This window comes from Ornithodoros turicata, chromosome 3 (genome assembly GCF_037126465.1).
Source record: "Ornithodoros turicata isolate Travis chromosome 3, ASM3712646v1, whole genome shotgun sequence".
NCBI lineage: Eukaryota > Metazoa > Arthropoda > Arachnida > Ixodida > Argasidae > Ornithodoros > Ornithodoros turicata.
In genome coordinates, this window is record NC_088203.1 from 76,213,816 (window position 1) to 76,237,519 (window position 23,704).

The 23,704-nt window shown below is 45.7% G+C and overlaps 1 protein-coding gene across 2 annotated transcripts in view; it reads right to left on the bottom strand.

Annotated features, from left to right (window-relative positions):
- Positions 1-231: 231 nt before the first annotated feature.
- The window catches only part of LOC135388636 (furin-1-like), a 35,689-nt gene continuing 12,216 nt past the window's right edge, over positions 232-23,704 (bottom strand). Inside the window, exons 16-25 of one of the 2 annotated variants that reach the window (XM_064618299.1) lie at positions 22,562-22,746; positions 22,329-22,485; positions 20,684-20,836; positions 20,463-20,575; positions 16,998-17,097; positions 15,646-15,831; positions 15,337-15,566; positions 11,276-11,379; positions 3,556-3,718; positions 232-2,883 (exon numbers count right to left, since the gene is read on the bottom strand). In XM_064618299.1, the coding sequence (XP_064474369.1) occupies positions 2,537-2,883; positions 3,556-3,718; positions 11,276-11,379; positions 15,337-15,566; positions 15,646-15,831; positions 16,998-17,097; positions 20,463-20,575; positions 20,684-20,836; positions 22,329-22,485; positions 22,562-22,746 (1,738 nt within the window). In that variant the 3' untranslated portion in view covers positions 232-2,536. Of the gene's footprint in view, positions 2,884-3,555; positions 3,719-10,750; positions 11,103-11,275; positions 11,380-15,336; positions 15,567-15,645; positions 15,832-16,997; positions 17,098-20,462; positions 20,576-20,683; positions 20,837-22,328; positions 22,486-22,561; positions 22,747-23,704 lie in introns of those variants that run through there. The other variant, XM_064618301.1, reaches the window with a different exon arrangement.

The following is a 23,704-nucleotide window of genomic DNA, read 5'->3' on the forward strand; positions in this document are numbered from 1 at the left end:
AACGCTGGTGCGCCTCATTGACTTCGGGCTTCATTTTCTCGTGACGCGCGAGATCACCGTGGACAGCGAAGTGGTCGCCTACTCCGCACTTTGGTGCAAATGCCGCAATATCGCCCCATACAGCGCAGAACCCCCGAGATCGGCGCAGTTTGACGCAAATCGCAGCTCACTTCCATCACTGATATTGCGTGCAACTTACTACACACAATTAGAAAATGTAATTGTACCGAGACCATTCAAAAGTACTTTATCACAAAGCATACAAATAGTGGCATATTTATAGGTTGCTTTTCCAAGATGTAAATGTACAGATACACACAAGCTGCTTGATATACTATTCTACAGGTCGAGAATGTACGTCAAGTCTGCACAGGCACCTACATTCTCTGCATTCTACTCACTAATGCACCTGTACAGCTCACAGAAGCTCACTTGGTGCACTATTCCGCTGGTCGAGAATGTATGTCATCTGCACAAGCTCCTATACATTTTTTACATTCTACTCACTAATACACCTTCTGTTTTATAGCTAGTTAGCAGCATACCTTGACCTGAAAATCAGTCTGCAGCACATCCATGCACATGTGACACATCTTTCAACTAATTTTTTGGCACATAATTGGAGCATCCATATAGTCGCATAGCAAGGCAGTAGACAGCATGTTAGAGTTTGAGCATGCAGAGTATATGGACAGGTATTCCTTGCAAAAAAAAAAAACTGTAGGACCGGGGCACATACAAAGGATGTCATCAATATGAATTACCTCATCCTTTACAGATAAATGTCGAATTCAAAGAGAGCATACCAAGGCAGCTGAGACATCAACTGGAAGCTTACTAGTATATATTTGTAGTATTTCTGCAGTAAAATGTCATTGAAAATATGCAGTGACATGCATAAAAATTTGTAGCAAAGTTAAAAAAAGGAAGTGTCCTTACCACAAAGTTCATAAAAATACAGGAAACTAAGCAGCTGCACTGCTATTATTGGCACAACACTCATAACAACCTGCAGAACGCCAACAGCTGCTGTACTAAACACAAAGTCCACTTCATACTGTACAGCCTTTTAGTTTCTTCCTTGAGGCATCTGCAGACACACGCGTGCATTCACAATACACAAATTATCAAACAAGTTTACTGTGTAGCCTGTGAAGTTCCTGGCATTGTGTGGTGCACCAGTGCATTTTTCAGCGCAGAGATCTAGTGTGCTTAAGAACACTACAGTACTGATATTATGCACACTGTCCATAATCACAGGGAGCAAGCCCCAACAAAATCTGTCTCCGACCAACCTCCCAACTCTGCGCACTATGCCCACTGTAATGGTACGTAAAATAAGTAGTTTGAGATCTGTTCTGCATTTCTTTCATTAATACTAGTCATGTTTACTGACTGACATTTTAGAGGTAAGATAACACAGCAATGCTTGTAGACACTAGTCTGAGCAATGGTAGGTAAACGGAAACAAACAAATATCTTAAAAAGTCACAGCTGGTAACAAAGAACCTGAAATGACATAAACTTGGTAAAAGTTGTAAGCAGATAACGGCTCATTTGAAGAAAAGTGTGTCCTATGCGCAATGCTAAATGGTTCCTAGGGCTCGAACTTGGGCTCATCATTTACTTATTAGTATGCAATACGACTACACATATGTGTGGAAGGTGATGTTGCTATGACCACAGATAACAATAGTTCAAGATACTTGAATCAAAGCAATCATCTGTCAACAATTTCTGGACAAAATGGAGAGCACTATGGAAAGTGCACTGAAATGTGTGCGCTACGAGGAGGAACAAGCCCTTTCAACTGCTTCTGCCCCCAACGTCTCCTGTGGATGGTGCTGTGCTGTTAGGCAAGCCATGTCCTCCAGAGTTTTCAGAGTTTATTTCCTGTGCGCCATGAATCACAGCCAGGCTGGTAAGGTAGCACTGATCACAGCACATTACACGTATTATCTATTCCAAAATGCCAGCAAGATATATCCGAAATCCTCAATTAGGCAGCACTGCGTACACGTTGAAATCGTACAAAAAAATTGCAATAATAAACTTAGTCACGATAAAGTCACAATAAAAAATCCCTTAAAAAAAAACAGAAGCCTTAAGGGGGGAAAAAACATTCAGGATAATAAGGCAAAATATAAGGCTCCTTGGGCATAATTAAGTAAGTCGCATAAATTGCACTGGACAGGATTGATCTGCTAAAGTATTTAAGATGCTGTCTGTCAAATTCAATCAAATGGTGGTCGGGTGGGATAACAGGTTGTTACATAATAGGCGTTGCTGCTGTATGATGTTTAAGGATTCCCAGGCGCATCCCAACAGGATGGACCAGAAACAGAATGGAATGGAATGGAAAATGGCACTTCCTAAATGAAGAGCAATGACTCCCTTCTTCAGCATAACCATGGAATGACCGTACTAGCTAGCACAAGGAGTGTGCGCTTTACATTACATGTTGCACTGGCCCGGGTCGGAGGCACGCTAGGATGCCCCTTCACGTTGTTTACACCGTACTCTAATGCTGCGTCGACTACGTTTTCCTAAAAATCTCCTCATCCTCATCCTCTTCATCTGCGTCCCCACTGGTCAGTGCTACCTTCTCAACCTCTACCTCAAAGCGAGCCCGGGGCTCGTTTCTCGACGTAGGCACTCTTCGGTAGTCGCCGGACGAGTGACGATGTCTTGGTCGTGTGCATCCCCCTGGCGATAACAGTTGCAGGAGGCCAAACACCAGAAAGAACATGACCACCGCTCCAGCGCACACTCCTGCCACTGTGACGCTGACGCTTTGCACAGAGAGGTCATAGGATTTACTGGTATCGTCGTGAACCAGCCACGCAATGCTGCGAGTGTGTTCTGTGCTGGTGATGCATTCACCTGCGTGCAGAAGGAATGCGAACCAAGTTACGTACCAACCGCCCTGCCGTTGCACCTAGGTTCAATGTAGACAAAAACTCATTGAAAAAGTAAGAACTCGTAACAAAAGTAAACGTCAGACCCTATCTTCAATGACAAAAGCCTTTCTTTACTTGGTTCCATTATGGTGACATGAACAGTATAGGCAGTTTGTTCATTGCAAGTAAAGCCTGGTTGAAAGTTGAGTCCTGCCCTCGTTTAATGTGGCTGCTCTCAGAGATGGACGGTAATGGCAAGCAGTTAAATGTGCGGACAGTTTATCTTGTTTATGATGACTGCATGTATAGCGACCTAACTCATAGAAAATTCTCTTCTCATGTAGAACGCAGTAGAAGAATGGTTCATTCGTCTATTTGACAAATACTTATGTGGTTTGAATTACTGTCACTTTGAGATTTGATGTCCATCAACAGCAGGTTCCAGATGCATCCTGATGCCCAACAGACTAGTGATCAGGCCTACAAAAACTTGCGTGGCACAAATGCGCAGTTTTCTTTTTTTTTGGCACAACATTTGCAAATGAAATGTGTTTTCATGAGGTATGTCGTGTGTAGTTGACCCCGCAAAATCTAGCAAAAATGATTCCAAAAAGCTTTGACTATACTGTTGAGAAAAGGTGTCGTCAATAGGTACCTGTAGCAGGGTCGCAGGTGCAACAGTCTCGGTGAGTGCCAGCATGGCAGCAGGGCAGACACATGAGTCGCTGGGAGTCAAAACTTAGACCAGGCACACAACTAAGGCACTGCTGCGCATTTGGGCCCACACATGAGGCACATGGAGATTCGCATTTTTTGCACTGAGGAAGGAAGAGTTATAGAGTGAGGATGAAAAATCATATATCATGATACAGGATAATGGTAGCCCTCTCAGGAATTTACCTGAGTAGTCACAAACCTGTACATCACAACATTTTGTCTGAACAGCCAAACCTCGTGGATCATGTTGGATGACAAATGCATCATTTTGCGCATGTTTTTATGTTTGCTCATTTTGGCCATTGCTTGTTGCCGTTAGGGTAAAGCTTTGGTGTGCTGGATTCAGCCATGGATCAAATAATTCTCTCATAGTGAGAGGGCAAGAGTCTAGCCCAGTAGCGAGAGTTTAGAGATGCTGTCAGCGTTGTCCGAAAACGTTGGTAGCGCAGGCAATGTAGGACTTCGGTCCTCACTGTGACGCTCGTCATTATATATTCACCAAATTACTTCAAGCAACATGGTAGAGTATCGCCTGTGGCAATGAAATGTCCTAATCATTGTTAATTCAAAGTTCTTTGTTTGTTTGCTATGATGCACCTCATAGCAGCAACCAATACAGTTGTAGCTGCACGCTAGAGATTCAAGATACAAAAATTCTCTACAGAAATCTGTATCTTTCAAACTAACAGAGTTTGCAATTATGTATCTTCAGTGCACACATTACTGCTATATATAAAGAAGTTTTCACAAAACAATGGCAGGTCTTGGTGACGCCAGAAAACGCAATAGTCAGCACACTCAGATTCCTGGATTCAGTGTACAAGATCAAAAGACTTTATTTCAGTTTTGGATATATCCAAGGTATCAAAAGGATAGCATATTAAACACACTTGCTATAGCTTCGACAACAGAGCAGTGATTACAAAATTAGTTTGTTGGAGCTCAACAATATCCTTCAGGAAACAGGGGTCGGATTCACAAACAGTTCATACGACAAAAGTTGTCGCAAGTCCATCGCAGATTCACGAAGAGCGCGTGTCGTAAGATCGTCATAATTTACGGCGAAATCCTAAGAGAGCCCCGCGAGCTGTTGTAAGTCAATCAACAGCAAACATTGCTGCCTGCTTGGCTGCTGTGGATTTTGAACAGTCGGAATCACAACGAGCTTTGTGACGTGAGAGGCTCCTTGAGGAATCGTGTGACCTTGTCTGACGTCTCCGAGAGTCACTTGGTTCGCTACTATACAGACTGTCAAGTGCTGCGCTATACCCCTGTGGACACGCCCGTGGACGTGCAGGCTATGGTTGCGTTTCACTTTTATGCAAGTGGCAGCTTCTAGTCACTGACAGGAGATCTGGGGGCCGTCAGACAAAGCTTTTGTTCCCGCATCGTCGTTGGTGTAACAAGCGCTGTCATGGGCTGGCGATCGCTCACATGAGGTGAACTTCTAAAGACCACCCTGAGTGAATCATGTTTTGGTCATGTCCAGGCAGTTGTCATGTAACGTAGTGTAAGCAAGATTCTGCTCTGTGAACATTCCGTCTGCCTGTGCATATTCTGAAATTGTGCAGGTGGAGTTCCCGGGGGATGGAGAGCGTAGTTGTTTTCTTTTTATGAAGCGCATTTATGCCTGAATACGTTCCTAAGTAATTTCCTAACTGAAGTCGACAAAATAAATGAAGACTACAGTTTATTCACTGTTGTCTCGGTTTAAGCTTCCCTCTGGCAATGTGTTCACCCCATACTTACAGTGCTTTATGCCAAGCACTCTTTTGCACATCAAGCAGCCTGCTAAATGCTTCTCAATTTTCTTGTGTGTCTTCAAAACTTCGTCCGCCCCACTGCGGCTGTCATCTCGAGGCCTTCACGAAATGTCATGCACACACTAATCTGAACAGACAGGCACAGAATTATTGATTGGACACTGCCAATGCACGTGAGGAAGCAGAAGGATGTACAGTCTGCTTGTGTACCTCTGCCGCATGGTTCCACTCTGGATGCCCCTGTGCCAACATTGAGAGTCCTTGCTTGACCATGAGCCGGATGCCTGAGGCTGCTGAGCAGGCTCTACATAGATATTGTGGCGGCCCGTGTGTGATGACGAAGACTTGCCTCTGCTGCCACGCGCTACGGCTCTGGCACTGCAGTTCTACCGGCACCGTCCTAGTGTGAGGCCACGCACATCTGCCCGCTGGGACATTCCATCATCGCCGGTCAGGACTCATGTAGGGGAACACCACCTCCTCTACATTTGGTGACCCGAACTATGAACACCATGTTCGGCGTAATTCGGCCAAGCACCATCCCAAATTCCTGAAAGCCCACCTCTGAAGTCATCTCCGAAGGTGCGGTGCATCGTTCAACCGAGGAACCGCTAGGCGACGACGCCAATCCACCGCGGCTCTACTCATCGCAACGCCCGGCCGCGAAACACCGTGGTTGTACCCATCTACCCAGCTCACGTCGCAATGGTCCCACACTCCACGTCACGTCGCCACACGCTTCGTGATGGCACTCCTCGGGCTTCCACCAGCGGCACCTTCCCGAGCATCACGCTCCTGTACCGGTCGCGGTACGCCGCTGTCGACCGCCCCACACGCATCTGCTACGCTTGCGGTCCAAGAACCTTGCCCGCCTCACCTTCCCACCAGGCTTCCATACAAGACACTGGCAGCTCGTCCAGATGCGGTCAAGAGGCTCCGGGACCAACGTTCCACCGGGGACACGCACGGAGGCCACAGTGAGTTTTACTCCCGGTCTCCCCGTGCTTCACGATGGTCCTCCCCGCAGTCTCCTTGGCGACAACACTACGAGCCCAGCGCTCAGGAACCGGTCGCGGTTCTGTCGCCCCTCTCTGAATTACTTCGGCATACCTGCCCTCACACCGCCCCTGGAACCCGCCCGGTCAGCGCTTGCCCGCACCAACCATTCTGCTGCTACTGCGATTTCTGAACAAGTCGTCCCTGTTCCACGTGTCGCCCGTCTTCCTCCTCTTCATGTATCGACGCGGACCCCAACCGCTAGCTCTACACCGCTCCGCGTCTGAGGGGGGGAGTGATGTGGCGGCCCGTGTGTGATGACGAAGACTTGCCTCTGCTGCCACGCGCTACGGCTCTGGCACTGCAGTTCTACCGGCACCGTCCTAGTGTGAGGCCACGCACATCTGCCCGCTGGGACATTCCATCATCGCCGGTCAGGACTCATGTAGGGGAACACCACCTCCTCTACAATATCATTCACAGTCACTTCCACTGAAGATACACACGGGAGAAAGCATATCCCCTGAAAGGGGTGTCCTTGGACCTGGTCGATGGGATAGGTCTGGATTGGCGAGTTCTTGTGAAGAGTCAGAGCTGAGCGAGACATTCTCAGCCACCAAGACAAGTACGTAATTAACGCAAATTTGCAGGGAGAGTGTTCAGTGCGCTCATCCCCCCCCACGCACATCAATATCGAAACTGCCAGGAATATCATGGACAGCAGTTCGGTCAATGACCCCAACCACTCTTTCCTCCAGCGGCATCACTGGAGGGACACCTGGGGCACCATCACCGGTCCTGGCTGCGCAACGACCTGCACTTGCGCCTGACGTTTGAAATCAATACGTGTGAATGTTGTAATATTTCGTAACTGACCTCACCTTTCCTCTCAGTAATATCCACCCTAACAACTATCGTAATTCCCAATAAACTCTGACATTGTGGTGTTCCTGCGTACGTTCACACCTTGCATCTTTTTCTGCTCGAACTTTTAAAGTCCGTCTACTTCTACTTCTGCAATGCTCCGTGTATTTCCTGAAACCGCAAAGAGGGACGCACTGATGCACTCCGAAGCCATTTGCTTGTCTTGAGCTCCTTCTGGTCCATCGCCAGTGGTGTCGATAGCATTTTTGTTTGTTTCGTACCCTTCCACGGGGGCCTCAATCGCCCCCTCCAATGAAATTAGGCCGGCAGACACGCTTTGAGGGCGGATGACTGTCTTTCAGATAAACTTCAGAACACACTTCCAAAAATACCACAAACACAAACACAGTGTTTGTTGACAAACACCGTGGCATGGAATACAACGGGTCCCATTGGTTGAGCTGACGTCATTGCTATAACAATAACATACCTTTGGACCGCCTCACTCATGAATCCCACGGTCACAGGAACCGTGTCAGCTGCTCCTTCTTATTCGTTCTGCCCATCATGAGCCTCCCTCTCCCCTATGATCCTTTGGTGAATACCGAACCCCACGATTTGCGACGACGTCGTACGACGGTCGTAGACTACGACATCATAGCGAATCTTATGAACTTGGTTGTGAATCCGACCCCAGAACTTCTTGGCAAGCTATGATGACTCCACCACCAACAGACTATAAGGGAATGGTGTAAATTATGATTGTGCACGAGACTTTTTTTTAGGCAACAGCAAGCTGACTTGTGCATATGGGTAACTTTTCCTTTGTTCCTTTACAATAAACATATCCCTCCACTCTTCATTTTGTTAATGTAAGGGTTTATTGGGCATACCTGAACAAAAAATGCCTCCTCTCTCTAAATGTACAGCAGACAAGCCAAATGCACAGAACGAGACAGAAAGAAGATCTGCCAGTGGCATAACACAGAACAACAGTGTTGCGCAAGCAATTTCAATCTAGCATGCAGGGAAGTTATTTCAACACATGCACAACATGCAGATAATGCAACAGACAGTGAAATAGCTGGATCAGTACACAGGGTGAAAAATCAGGATATGATCATCATCTATGTATTAGTAAATTCAACAGTATTATTCAGTTACTTGCAGATCTCAATGTGAAGCACCACATGCTTTACTTGCTGCCTCTGCAGAGTTCTTCAGCAGTGGTATTGAAAGTGGAGCGAATATTTACAAATAGGCCGAATGTAGTCAACTTCATGTGACAGATTTGTGGGTTTTGCAATTAAACTTGGGAAAAATGAAGCAAGATACAAGAGGATGAGACTTAAACATGAAAAAAAAAAATGTTATCCACATGTTTTTTTCCATCAAAATATACTTTTCAGACAAGCCTTTAGAAGGAACACATAGTTAGTACTTCTCCCACAAGCACAGTTAACAGTTCAAAGTGTTTGATATGATGCTTAGACATTAGTGTAGGACATCAAAATAAGGCAACCCAAAGGAAATGACAAATGTTAGCATTCTGAAGCAGAGCCGTAGCAACTGGGGGAGGCGCCCTGAGCGCTCTCGCCAGAGAGGGCGCCGAACGGCAGGCCCTGGCAGGTTGGTTGGACAGGATAAAGCGGGAACGAAGAAAATTTGAATTTACAATCTTGGCAGCGCAAATAAGCGTTTTTATTTCTTTGTTTACAGGGCTTCTGACGGCAGTGGGAGAGGGGGGGAGGGGCGCTTCAGATTTACCCTGCCCTGGGTACAAACTTGCCTCGCTACGGCTCTGTTCTGAAGAGAGGACTTATACCCCGGCCACATGGGGCATAAAAAATGACATTAAATGCTTAGTGAACTAAGTTGCGATGTAATTTGTGCGGTGCCACACGGACAGTTTTAATGGCATTTGACTTAATGCCATTCTCTGCTTGTTGAGTTCGCCACAACTCATTCACCCATGAAATGCCTACTCTCGCTCCCATTGTTAGCATAGAGCAACAATTTTAGTTGGCATAAAACCACGTTCCACTGTACAACAAAATTTGATATGATAAATTTGAGCTTTCTCAAACATCTTTTGAGAAAAGAAGTCCCACGTTGTTCGAAATTTTCATCGACAATTATTACAAATACGTTGGAACGGCTCCACATGAGGACCCACTTGATATTATATTTCAGAATATTACACACATTTTCAAAATGTTTAACTAGGCCTAATTTTTTAAAGTAGCCCGACTTATATTTTACTTACTGAGTGGGCCGCATTGACATAATGGCGTTTAATGTCATGAGAAAATGACATGTGGCACAAGCTTCGCAAATAATGTCATTCGTGACTCGAATGCCACTGGAGACGATAATGACATTTTTTGTGATCCTGTATTAGTAGACAACAGAAGTATAGTACAAGGGATGTAAAAAAGTCACATAAAAGGGAATGGGAGCATTGGTTGGACTGGTACAGAAAACACACTTCAGACACAGGAAGAACTTTAGACGTTGGACACATACAGAAAGGAACGGGTGCTAGCCTACATAAAAATGTGCACAAATTTCAGTATGGCATGTAAGATATATTGTTAATAGGGCTGTGTGAATATTAGTAATTTTCTAATATGGAATCGAATAGTTCTATATTTGATTCGGTTATCGAATTGAATAGAGATATCCGAAAATATTCTATACTTTTTCCCAATATTGCATTGAAATAAGGTACCGTATTTGCGGCATATTAGGACACACTCACGTATTGAATGCATCCCAGCTTGACAGGCAAGATGCTGGTACGCTGGACCATCTCACGCGCCGCTCATATCGCGTACTCCAGGGCTGTTTATCAACGGAGCGCCTGAGCGTGACGATGAGGGACGCAGCATTCAATACCAGAGAGATCGCCGCAGATATCTCGGAGTAAAATGGGATTGCCTTAATTGGTGGGTTAGAATTTTCCCCCGCATTTTGAACACACCCCTTCTATGTCACAATGTTTTGGGGTAAAAAATATGCATCTTGTGCGTGAGTAAATACAGTATCAGTCTTTCTTCTGTCGGACCGCCCTACCGTATTCTAATGTGCAGTTGACCGTCAGCAAGTTGAACAGCACTTGCAATTACCACTGAAACTCCACAAAATAATCCTCTCACTTTGTGGCGCACAAGTTGGCATACAAGTGTTGTCAACAGAAGTCCCCACTTTAGGGAAAATAGTAGCTGACATATATATTTCCATACCAGCGACTTCAGGTTGCTTGAACTGTTTTCAGTTTGCACCAACATGGTCACAAACTGTCGCCGGTCACTAAAGCCTGTTGTTTCTGCACGGAAGCTGGTAATGCCCGTTCACAAAGAACTTAAATGTACTTCAGTTTCTTTATTAAAAATAAAATGCTTGTGTTTTTTGTCTACTGTATTATGTGATCTGTATTCATATTCGATTCGAGCTTGAAAATCACTATTCACACAGCCCTAATTGTTAAGCGATGCATTGTTGCGAATACGGAAAAGTGAGATAATCTTCATTTTATTTCCAAGAAAGAATTCACACAAAATATCACGAGAATAAAGAAAAGCTTGAAAACGTGCACACTCTGTGCACGTTTCTGGGCAGTAAACAAATCGAAAAAAGAAAAAGCGATGAGAGAAAACAGTAACAGACAAAACTGACAGGATCTAGAGAGAACTGAGACCATAGAGGACACTATGGGGGTTCACATAATATGGCAAATTCCACCCCTTTCGTGCACTGTGGTTTTGATTTGGCAAGGTCACGGAAAGTGCAACAAAAGTTCATGTTAGGTGCTGAGTTAGCCAAGATATCCAGAGATTAGCTTCAACACGTGGTTGGAAGTCTATTCCAGTGGAAAGAAAAGGAAAAAGAGGAACACTACAGTGCACTACTACGCTGCTCACGCATAAAAGACAAGGGGCATTGAAGGTTAAGCATGCTGATGATTAAAGTAATCTGAGAAAGGCATGCAGTTCACTGAGCAATATTGCAGATAATAACAACTGGACAACTTACCCGTCTGTCGACCGAAAGGTATTCATCCGAAAGGCAAGAAACACATGTATTCCCCACGAGGAAGGCAGATGTGCTGCAGGCAGAACAGCTCATTGGCCCTGGCCCTTCAGGAGAATAATAACAATGAGTAAATAAAAGAGAGAGAGAAAAAAAAGATTTTGAGTGGACTATCATGGCAGATTACCATAAGGCTAGAGCAGTTTCAAGTTCGAGCATTAAGTTTTTGCAAGCAGGACAAAAGCATGACTTATTTATTAGTTTATTTTAGAGGTGTGCGAATATTGAAATTTTCGAATATGAATCGAATACGAATATCTACAAAATTGTCCTTCAAATCTCGAATCGAATATCACGTCATAGGATAACGGCTTCTGAGAGTTAATTAAGTTAATTAAGCCCCGAAAACAAGCATCGTCACAGTTGTGTTTTTCTGATCCTTAGGAAAATGTCCCAAGTGCTAATGAGGAATATGTATTAATGTATTGGCTTAGCATACATGCTTATATGCACATGTACAGTAAAATTATTTTTACAATGAAACAGTGTGCTGTTCTCATGAGGCAAGCTGAAAACTATAAAAAAAACTTTCATTTCAAAAATTTTTCATGAGCAGTGAACACCTGTGTTGGCATTGTAAGGTGCTGGTGAAACAGACAGAATGGAAGTAAAGAGCAGTGACATGTTCAGAATGTGGGATGGTTTAGTGATGAGCATCTTAGAAGGGAAATGAAGGTAGCAAGTGGTCTCTTCTTGGATTGACAATGCGTTACGCATTTGTCGTAAAGGCGAGAAACTGCACGGTTTCACTGCTCTCACGCGTGACGTCACGCGTGAGACCATCGTTACTGACGGTAATGCATAGTTTAGAACAGCCTCATGCATTATAGCAGAGTAAAACTGTGATCCTCGACGATGTTGTATGGCTGTATCACGCGTGATTGTTTCCGCGACGTTCGTGTTCAGCGCTCCTTTCATTTCACGGCGAACACCTGTGCGCGGGCCTCCAACTTCGTCGCGCCGAAGGTGACGCGCTTGAGTCGCGAGCAAAATCACTCCCGTTAACTCGAACTCGCTTATCTCGAAATATCGGTTATCTCAAATGTTTTTTTGCGTCCCGATCTTTGGCCCAATGTTTCCTATGTATTTGGGCCCTTTTAGGTCTTTTTTTTAGGTCTTTTAGGTCTAAGCTTTTTTTTGCCCGAGTACGGATATCTCGAAATTCCATCAGCGGTAGGTCAGCGTACCTACGGCTGATAACGTGCATTCTTCGGTCCCCCAGGCTAGGTCAAGGTCAAAGCCTTTCAGTCCTTGTGACTCACGCGCCGCTAGCTGTGGCAGGCAGACCGCACTCCCCTTTCCACCCAACGTCACTCCTCCTCCTCTGCATTCGTCCGAGCATCTCAGTTTCGTTTCGTTCTTCGCGGCGTGATGGCTAAACAACGCACATGGAAGTCCCTGACTTTAGAGCGGAACGTGGCACTTATCAAAGGCCTGGCAGCAAGTTCATCAAGCCATTATCGTGAACTGTTTCGTTCATGCGGGTTTCTGGTCTTCCACCGCCGTACCGGAGCCAGCAGACTAATTCAGTGGCTGTGATGAATTGTGCAACGACGTGACTTACAGGACTTGAACATTGAGGACTACGCGCTTTACGACGGCGATGTTCCAGTAGCGGTGAACTGAGTGTTACTGAAATCGTATGCGTCTTGCGTAATCGTATGCGAAATGTATATGCGTCTTGCTATCGTCTGTAACAACAGCTAGTGCAGTTTCAAATGACTGCAGAATTATCGTCGTCCTAGTTGGCACTTTCATACAGTCGCAGCTCTCGCAGAGCGCCGGAGTTGGAGAAACTATGTTGAAATATTAAAGGAGCATTAAAGTGGTATCTAACATGGCCAAAAACTGCTGTCATCTTGTAAAGCAGTATGTGAAAAGCATTCCAACAAAATATTTCTGTCCAAAGTTGTTTCACCACGGTGCAATTAATTTGGAGAATCGCTGCCGCGGTGACAGGCCGGAGCGCTCCAACTGCAGACCACACCCACTCTACTGTGACGTTGGTGGTAGAGAGCCCCTCATTCGTTCGCAGGAAAAACCGTCTGCTACGAACATTGCCAGCTGTTTCTTGTGGACTTCTATTCTTTATATGATTTATATCACGTTTTCTAAAAAAAAAAGCATATGTGCAGCCTGAGAAAATAAGATTACAATCACAAGAGTAATATATCCGTGGCTTCTGTGCAATCTCAAAATTCACAATAGCAGAAAGCAAGGGATGGCGGTGGTATTGTGGCGCCACCTGTTAGCCACTGAACCAACTGCGCGGTGAAAACTGTCGGACAGGCTGCATACTGTCGAGAAGCACGGGATTTTCGCTGTACAAGCGCAGTTAATTTCGGGCTGCACCACTCGTTCTTCCCGTGGTATCTGCGGTCCCAAAAAATCGTGGTTGTGTCGTGGACAGCCTTCAAACCCTCAATTTCGGACATCACGTAGCCGGAGAACGTATGGCGTCTCCGAAGCGGTAGCAGACGCTCCCGCCTGCGCGATGTTGCTCACCTCGATCATGTGATCCCAGGTCCAATGAGGAGCGTCCTCACCACTTGCGTCGCATGTGACGCGTGTGGTGGGGCTCATCACGTGCCTATCGTGAAGGCGAAGGAGGGTGTTTCGCGCACGGGAGGTTCGGTTAGCTATTTCATGCGTGCCAATTTCGCTACGGTTGTACAAATTGTGGGAAAACTGTTTTCGGCCGCCTAACGTTCCATACTGACGAAAACCAGAAACAAAGTTGTGGGCCTCTAGACTGCTCCTTTAACACGTCCCACTCCTTGATTATCGCCGTCATCGCGCGCGGCCATGATTCTACCATATATCGCTCACAACCACAAACTGAAAACGAAAACAACGCATTCGAGACGCAGTTTTTGGCTGTGCCTGCAATGGGACGGTGAACAGCGGTGTTCAGCTCCAACGTTAACAAAATTTCACCGAACTGTAGGCCTCATACGAATGTTCAGAGTTCGTTAGCAATCCACTAAAGCCGCGACTGTGTTGACGATGTATAAAACGTACCGCGGTCTCGGGTTTCGCAGGGGCGGACTTTAAAATGGCGGCTGCACACAACTGCGTACTAGTTTCGGTTTCGGTTACCGAACGTATAGCGACGCATTCGCAAATGAGTGTACTACCTCGGAAGCTCCGTGCGTCGCTTTGCAGCTGTTCTACTATGCATGTTCGTCCCCGCAACGTACAAATTCCAGTGCGCTGCCCACAACAGCTTTGAAATAAGCTGCTATGATATTCGAAAAAAAAAAGAAAAAAAAGTCGAATATTCGAACTTTTACGAATATTCGAAAACTTCAAATATCAAATTTTCGAATACGAATCGAATATTGAAAATGTTCGATTCGTATTCGAAATTTCAAACATTCGCACACCTCTAGTTTATTTACTTGCGATGCTGTTAATCCCTGCAGGGACTGTTACAGAGGGAGATACACAAGGCGAACAAAGAGAGGGGGAAAATAAAGGAAATTCCAATAGACGATTTCAGAAAATCCCAGTGCTCCTTAAGCATGCGTTGCATCTTGGGAGATTACTGGAATGAGGAAGGGAGAACTGTCCTTCATGTTTCGTTTTCGCTGACCTTGACTCCTCGTGGAATCAGGCAAGAAAGAATAAACCAAAACAGCTTTGTCTCCAGCAAGTTCCCATAGTTCAAAGCAGCGCTAAGCTCTCTTGAGATTATCTGAAATCGCCTATTCAATCTAACCAAAACGACAATACACAAAGGGGTCTGTAGTTTGGTTTTGATCGCACAAAGGCATTGCGGTGAACCACCGAAGGTTCCTCTGGAAAGCAGGCAGTGCATTGCTTGCGCAAGTGCACACACTCTATCTTCGTGTTGCAAAATTTTTGTCTCGTTAGTCATATGACCAAATACACTCCTATGACTACGAGATAACACTCCCATTAACGTAAGCAGCAAATCAAACAACCCCACAGACACTGCAGAACAGAGAGAAACCATAGTCGCAATATTTATAAATACATACCTGTGCACTTGGAGCATGCAGGGTGGCAAGCAATGCACTGATCACCAACTGATGTTGTATGTCGAAGATACGTCCCATCTGGACAGGGTGAAGGGTAGCATCGAGACTTATGCAGTGTCCTGCCGGAGGCACAGGATAAGCACGAAGATGCAGAGGCATTGGCACATGTTTCGCATGATGTGTGGCAAGGGATGCAACGCTTCACGCTTGATGAGGCATCCTTGAAGAAGCTGGACGGGGGAAGCAATCACCATTATACTGAAGGAAGCAACAAAGCAAAGAAGCTGTCCAACAAAAACTCTCACTAACCCCTGTGGGCACTGTTCCACACAAACGCCATCGTACAGGAAGAGATCAAACAGGCAGCTCGTGCATTTGGGAGATCCGGAACTGGAACAGTTAAGGCAGTTCTTGTCGCATTGGATGCATACCCTGTCTTCGCTGCTGTAGTATGCTAGCAGACATTCGCTGGTGCATCGCCCGTTGTACAAGTACCTGGAACAATAGCACTTCACTGTGACTGCGTGAGCCAGGCATCACACTATAAGGTATCACGCCCACTATTTTATTCTTTCAGTGCAGTGACAGTATGTAGAAGTACTGACGGTCATGGAATGAATGTCAGTAGCAATTGTGGTACCAGTGGCATTTTAAATAATAACTTATGATGCCCGATTAAAATCGAATGAGAATAAGATGATAATGGTTTAGAGTAATATTTAATTTCAACAGTCTATAAGGAGCTTGCTAGTGAAGTTCACTCAGTTGAACACAAGGATGCAAGGAATATCTCGTATCAGTTGGGTTTTAATCAGCAATGCTAAAGAACAATAAAAAATTTGACTTTTAAAAATATTGGTATTCAATGTATGGCAGCTAGGTAGGCTTTCCCGCAGTGCTCTTGTGCATGACATTTAAAGCATGCTTTACAGGTACGCAATGATGTTTCATGCACAGATACCACCAGATACAATGTCAAAATGGACATTTGTTGGACTCCTGCAGACAGATCTATCTTGTGCTCTGCCTGTCTCAGCTGGATCACAGCTGCCTGCCCAGTATGGATTACTAATATGCTCATTACTGAAGCATTACACATCCACCCTCAATGCAAAATGCTCTTGAAATGCATTGTTATGCCGCACATGTTCAACCTCTCAAAATCTTGAGTACAGCTTATGCACCTACACCTCTCAAAATCTTGCATAGAGCTCATACACCAACGAAAAAAGGTAAAGCAGCCACTGGGCAAAGTTTACGGACACTCGTTTACGAAAAACGACTGTCCCATTTTTCCAATAGATGAAAACGTAACAAGCAGAAAGCATATTGTACTGATCTGGAATTATTAGAAGCCTGTTAGGAAAGCAGCTTGCAGACATTCTCTGCACAGTAAAGTCACACAAAAGAAGCACAGCTATCTTAATTCTATCAATCCCTGTATGCTCAATGCTGATACCTATAGATTGTACACTGTTTTACATGCTGATACCGAAACAGCATAAACAGAAACTAAATGCACACAATGAATCCCTAATTTCAATTTCTGTTTTGGAATTGAATACACCAAATGCGTATTTCATTCAGTTCTACCACCCTTACAGCTGCACTGTAAATAAAAGTTATGTCGCTAATTCCTCATCAATACTTTATAAGCTCACTTTGAAGGTGGGCAGCTTAGGCACTGATTCTCGTTGGGACCGTAGCAATCTTGGCATGTCTCATGGCATCTGTTGCAGTTTCCCTGAGGGCTATAATAACCTGTCCAACATTATGTGAAAAACAGCTGTTAGTAGTTCAATATCATGTACCTCAATCATGTCTCAACATAATGTAAGAAAACGGTATGACAATGAACAGAAATCCAATCCAATCCAATCTAATACAGCATGCGACATGACCAGGGGCGGATCCAGACCCTCATTTTGGGGGGGGCGGACAACGTCTCAAGCGAATTTCTATATAGTGTTTTCAATCTTCAGATGCCTATGCCTTGTTGTGCGTGCGGTGGGGGTGGGGGACAAGAAGGGGCCCTTCTACTGTACCTGCCGCGGGGAACTGCGACAGTTTTTTCTTCGTTAAAGGTGATTTTTGTATAGCGTTACTGACATGCAGTGAACTCAAAACTGATGTTTATTGTGCATCAGAGAACTGGTATATAAATATCACTCAGATGACAAAATCTAGTCTCCGTTGTCCGCGAGCCTTACTTGCGAAACGATCGATGACCCTTTGCGTATCGATGGCAATGTCCCTATGGGTGTGCAGCAATGCCAACGCAGTCAAGCGCTCTTCAGCCATCTGTGTCCTCATCCACGATTTTAACCGACGGAGAGTAGAGAAGGACCGTTCAGCACTGGCTACGCTAACAGGGAGAGTGGCCAGTACTTGTAGAAGCGTACGTATTAGAGGGAAGACCTCCCTGTCGCATTTGTCCAGAGCTTCAACAGCAGTACCCGGCACCTCAGTCTGGGTCTTCCACTTTTCGCGCCATAACCTCAGCTCGGCTTGAAGTAGAAGTGGTCCTATTGGCGCGCTATTCCCCATGAACGCAGAATACCGCTCCCCAATAGCAGAAACAGCTTCCTTGTCGACGCCGTCTGTGGCACAGGTGTGAGGGGGCACAAAAAGGAACAGCTCGTATGCTCTTTCCGCCTCGGTTGTAAACCTTGTCTCTAAATCTGACAGCACATTATCCATTAACGGAGTGTACAGTGACATCCTGTAGTAGCTCTCTGTATTGGCCGTAGCGACGTTGCACCTGTGAGTCTGTCTCTTAGCTATACGTGGGGACCGCAACTCTGTTCCCAGTTCTTCTCCCAGGGCACTGGCTTGCTTGTAGAGCTCCGAAAATGCCTCTTCACTTTTCTCTCTGCGGTCGCGGAGAACAGTCATGGTGTCTGCCAACGCGCTCCTAGCCGTGCGAACGTCAAGATATTCCTTCTGAAAGAGACGACTCAGTGGAACAGTGTGCGCGAGTATGTCCGCCAAGCAAACAATTGCTACTAGGAATTCGGAGTCACTGATGGCAGCACGGAGCGTCTTTGCTTTCGCTGCGCTTTGCATCTCTTTCCAGTCAGCAATGGTATCAAGAGCTTTCGACACACTGCCCACGGACTCTCGAAACTGTATAACGCTGTCGTGCCGTTCAACCCACCTCGTCTCACAAAGGCCTTTAAGTTGGCCTCCAAGGGTGCTCTTTAATACCACGTTTCGTTTCGATGACGCCGCAAAGAAGGAAATTACTTCTTTCATAATGCCAACAGCATTTCTGATCGCTTGGACTTTGCAGGACTTGGACAAAGACAGGTTGAGTGCGTGGTTGAAGCACGGGCAGTGCACCGCATTAGGCGCATGTTTCTTGATCTCAGACACAGCGCCACAGATCTCGGACACCATGACGCTGCAGCCGTCGGTAGCTATACCTACGCACTTTTCTGGGTCGAGGCCTAAGGTCTTCAGTGTTGTTACAACCTGTTCCCCGAGTATCTTTCCTGTCAAGACGGGCTCTTCAATGTTGATACCGGTATCAGTATCGCTACTGACACGACGAAGATCGACGAACTGTACAAAGTCCTCTCGAACCACATTCTTGTGAACGTAGCGTAAAATGAGACTAAGCTGCGACATGTGAGCTAGGTCAGTGGTTTCGTCGAACATAACGCTGTACATGCCGGATTCGTGCACACGCCCAGTGACCGTGGCAAGGACTTCCTCTCCACAGCACTGGATGAGTTCATTCTGCGTCGTTTTGCTGATGTATGTGGCCCGGGACGACGTGCTGGCAAGGTGCTTTTGGAGTTCTGTGTCCCCACTGGCGACCCGGAACCGCAAAAGTTCTCGAAAGTTGCCCTCGTTTGACGTTAATGAAGTACCTTGCGAACAGTCTGCAAGCATCCCGTCGTCTCTGTGTCCGCGAAACGGTATTCCTTGGCGCCCTAGAAAGATTATAGAGTCTATGATAGGCAAGAGTCTTTTCCGGTTCTCATCCACTTGATGAAGTCGCTGACAAGATACTTGATTGGCGACGCACGTTTCAGGTGCATCGGCACAGGCAAGAAAGGCTTTTGCGGCTTGAACCGCCTCTTTGTGGTATCTAGTTGCTTCATGCAGAGGGAGGTCACCATCTTTGCCAAGTAGCCTCGCGAATGTTCGGAGAGGTTTTGTAACGAGCTTTTGAAGAGTAACATTCCTTTGGTACCCTCCTACGCTCCCCGTTGTGAAGAGTGCACAATACTTGCAATAGAGACCACTTTGGCACTTCGAGAGAACCAGCCAGTTAAATTTGCTCAAATGTGAGTGGCTTACATATCTCTTTTCTTCCTTGCCGCCTTTTTTGTGGACGGAGTATGGGAAACTGTAGTTTTCCGCTGGATGCCAATGAGATTCCAACAAGCGCCGCTTAGTGAAGTCGTCAACATGTTTCCCGACAAAGCTTCCAACGTCTAGTAAAAAGGCTGCAGCGGAGCCATCATTCCTTCCACTGTCACTCATGGTGTTCGATAGTTCGCATTCATGTTCAGCACTGTGACTGCGCTCATGTCGTGAACCGTTGCCGTCAGCCACAGCACTTGCTGGCATGGCACACGCTATCTGAGGATTGGCGTCCGCGTCGCTGTCATCCGTGGGCAACGTAGAGGAACCCGATTGTGATATTGCCGGCGCCGCGACCTCCTCGCTGTCTTGAATTGAAGTTTGCAAGGCATGCTTGGGAGCGCGACTAAAGAAACTGTCAATCTTTTGAAGACTCGCTCGCTTCATTTTACTTCAGACTCCGTTCTCACCGCTTAGACGCGGAATTGGCCACGTGCCGTGAGTCGCGCGCGAGAAAGAAGGAAAGCGCTGTCATGGAGACAGAATAAAGAGTGAAGGCGGCATCTTGGTGAAAGCAAGCGCGTGACCGTTGTTGGCATGGGTCGGACGGTGGGACAGGGGGGGCAGGTGCCCCCTCCCCAGGGGCGGATACAGACCCTCGGTTTGGGGGGGGGCGGTTTCTTTGCCGGAGCGCGCAGTGGGGGAGGGGGAGAGGGAAATGCAATGCATAAACTGACGTTTTTTTGGGGGGGGGGCGATCGCCCAACCGCCCCCCCCTTGGATCCGCCACTGGACATGACAATGATGCTCACCTGTACCACACCTAGTGTACGCTATGGAGCATGAGCCTGACTCCCACTTGTGCGTCGACACACATGACTTGCAGCTCTTCAGCGAGTTACATTCCAAGCAGGGAGGAACACAGCTGCGTAAACCGAAAGATGTTTCTAACATTATTTTTATTCCAGTGAATAACACACAAAAAAAAGGACACAAAGGGGAAACCATAAGACAATATATCACGAAAGCTCACCTTTTGCAGAGGTTGTCACCATCACTGTAGAACTTAGGAGGACACCGAGAAAGACATTGGTTTTGGTAGGCGTGATAGCCTTCGATGCACGTGATACAGTTCTTATCATCTGGGCCATTACAAGTCTCACAGTTCTGGTGACAGTTTGCACACCTGTGAGAAAGGCACTAAGCTGTCAATGCAGACCACTTTAGACCTCAACAGATACAGCAATACTATGTAGATGACAAGAAAAACATGAATGAATAAATTACAAAAACATTTTGATACCTTGTACATGTGTTTTTCTTATCATGTAAAGTTTGCTTTTGTTTCTTTGCACAGAACTTGCATTTTTCCAATCGTTTATGTGGGTAACACTTAAGGAATTTCATGCAAGGTTTTGGCGTTAATGTTTGGTGTAGGGGTAAATTAATTAAACACATTTATGGTACTTATTAATTAGTAAAGTAAGATTATTACATTAAATTTAACTTAAAGTCGCCAACGTAAATCGTATGTCCAAAACCTCGTAGACCAGGGACTGAAATCGGAACAGAACTGAAAACCGCGTGGAACCCAAATTTCTTCCAGAACCGTAACGTAACCCCAATTCACCATCAGCAATTAACCGAAACCATAACCTGAATCAAAAAATGTGATTTCGGTTACTAGTTCATATGAATCGGTTCAAGCATGAACGCGAACAACTTTGGATGCGATATTTGTGTCACTTTACAGCTCTGATTGGTGGCGGAGTACGTGCGTCTGTTAAAGTAGATTTCTTCGTCATGTGTTTTTCATTCAGAAGTTGTGTGGACAACATACGATCTTATGCGCTTGAACCCATAATAGCATGACATACGCATTATATGACATGTTTTGTGTATGTTCCTTACGAGTTATGAACTGTATTACTGTGATCATATAAGGTACCAAGCGCTGCACGTTGTTTGTTTCCATACCTGTTTGCTTAACCTCACACAGTTTTTCTTGCCCAGCTTGTTAAAAAAAACTCATAATGACTAAACTTTATCAACTTGCCAGCATTGCCCTAGCAGTGCTGCCAATGCAATTGAGCATTGAAAGAGCATTTTCCAGTCTAAAGTACATCCTATCCCCACAAAGAGGAAACCTGTCTGAGAACACTCTAGAGAACATAATGATGGTCCGTGGTAACCTGCCGTATATATGGAGAATGATGTATGAGCTTCCCCTTGGCAGCCTGTTCTGATGTCTATTATGTTATTTTTGTTATGTTACAAAATTATGTTTTCTTGCATACACACGATGCATTGCACTCTTCGCTGGGTACACTTTTCCTCAAAGTAAAGGGGAAACAGTTCGAGACGTTTTTGCCAATATAAACTTGCAGTGCAGTCATGCTAGGCTTTTCGAATAAAATCTCCTGCAACATATAAATATGTTCATTTTTCCCCGTTTGCACTTTGTAGCCCATTCTGCGACATTCACGCAGCCAGCAGATACACTCTAGAAAAAAAAAAAAAAACGAAAAAATACCGGTTCAACTGTTTGGTTACCGGTACCCACAAATATCAAAACGGTGCATCCCGTAACTAGACCTCTCCAGCGCAGAAGGCCCCCTAAATTTTTTGTTGCGGAAAATGTACCCCGCTTCTCTGTGAACAACATATAGCATACACACCTTCTTTCTGAAGTTGCATACGTTCCTTTTGGACATGAAGTTGTGCAAGAGCTGCCACTGAGTAGATATGACTCCTTGCAAGCCGTACAGTTGAACGCCGACTTCTCGCACATTGCACAGTTCAGGTCGCACTGTACGCATAACCCCAGCGAGTCATCTGCACGCCACAAAGATTCATGCCAATTTTGCAACTAAAAAGTGCGTAGCACGAGAGGGATGCGAACTGACATTACCAGCGTACGTTCCGTCGGGGCATTCTTTCCAGCAGGAACTTCTCGTCAAGTGTCGACCACTCTTGCAAGAGATGCAGTTATCACTCAGAGGCCCGTAGCATCTGTCACATTCCATATTGCACGGTTCGCACGTAAAGGTGTCGTGGTTCCCGTACTGACCGTCGGGGCACTGCTCTACACATTTCCTGAAAAGCCCGCACATTTTTACCGAAATGAAACTACAGTAGACTTCCGTTAATACGACTTTCGCTAATTTGTTTCTTCGCTTAATTCGATCGAATTCGATGGTCCCATCAAATGCCCGTATGTTTCTATTGATAAAAAAGTTTGTTATTTCAAACGTGAAAGCAGTCCACATCGTGTAATTCGACCAATGGGTCCGCGAACCAGGCACCTGCGTTGCACTAGCACCATAGCAACAGAAAACTTCGCGCTAAAGCTCAGGTGGCAGATGGCGATTGAACGGTACCATTCTGTACCGATGATCGTGAGTTTTAGTGCGTACGGTCTCGCCTTTGCGTACATAAGCGATAGTATTGGTGGTTCTGCACACGCCAAAACAGAGCTTCATGAATTGTGCAGAACCATCACACTATCCATTACATACGCAAAGGCGATAACGTGTGATACACTAAAACCAGAGGTGCACAAATATGCCCTTCGAATATCGAATAGCATCATAGAATAAAGGCTTCTTAGAGTAAAAATAAAGCCCTGAAAAAAAGCTTGGTCAAAGTTGTATTCTGCAGATCCTTAGAAATATGCCCAATGTACCGTATTTACCCGAATGTAAGTCGACCCCTTTTTTCCAAAATCGACGATCCAAAGTAGGGGGGTCGACTTATAATCGGGATCTACGCAACCGCGTTGCTTTGCGGCCGAGCCGCTGGTCACGCGCGCTCGCTTCCTCACTTGGAGGGAGAGGGAGGGAAGGAGGTGAGAGAGAGTCGAACATGTGACAAACGACAGCAATAAAAGCAGTCAAAACGAAAGTTCCTTCTTCCGTTCTTCGCCATGGTTAAAACGTGTCGTGTCAACCCGGCGTCATTCAAGCAACGTGCGATACTGTTTCCCGAAGTGAGCCACAACTGCGCTGCAGAACGGGAATTTGGCGTTTCTGAACGCCTCGTCAGACAATGGAGT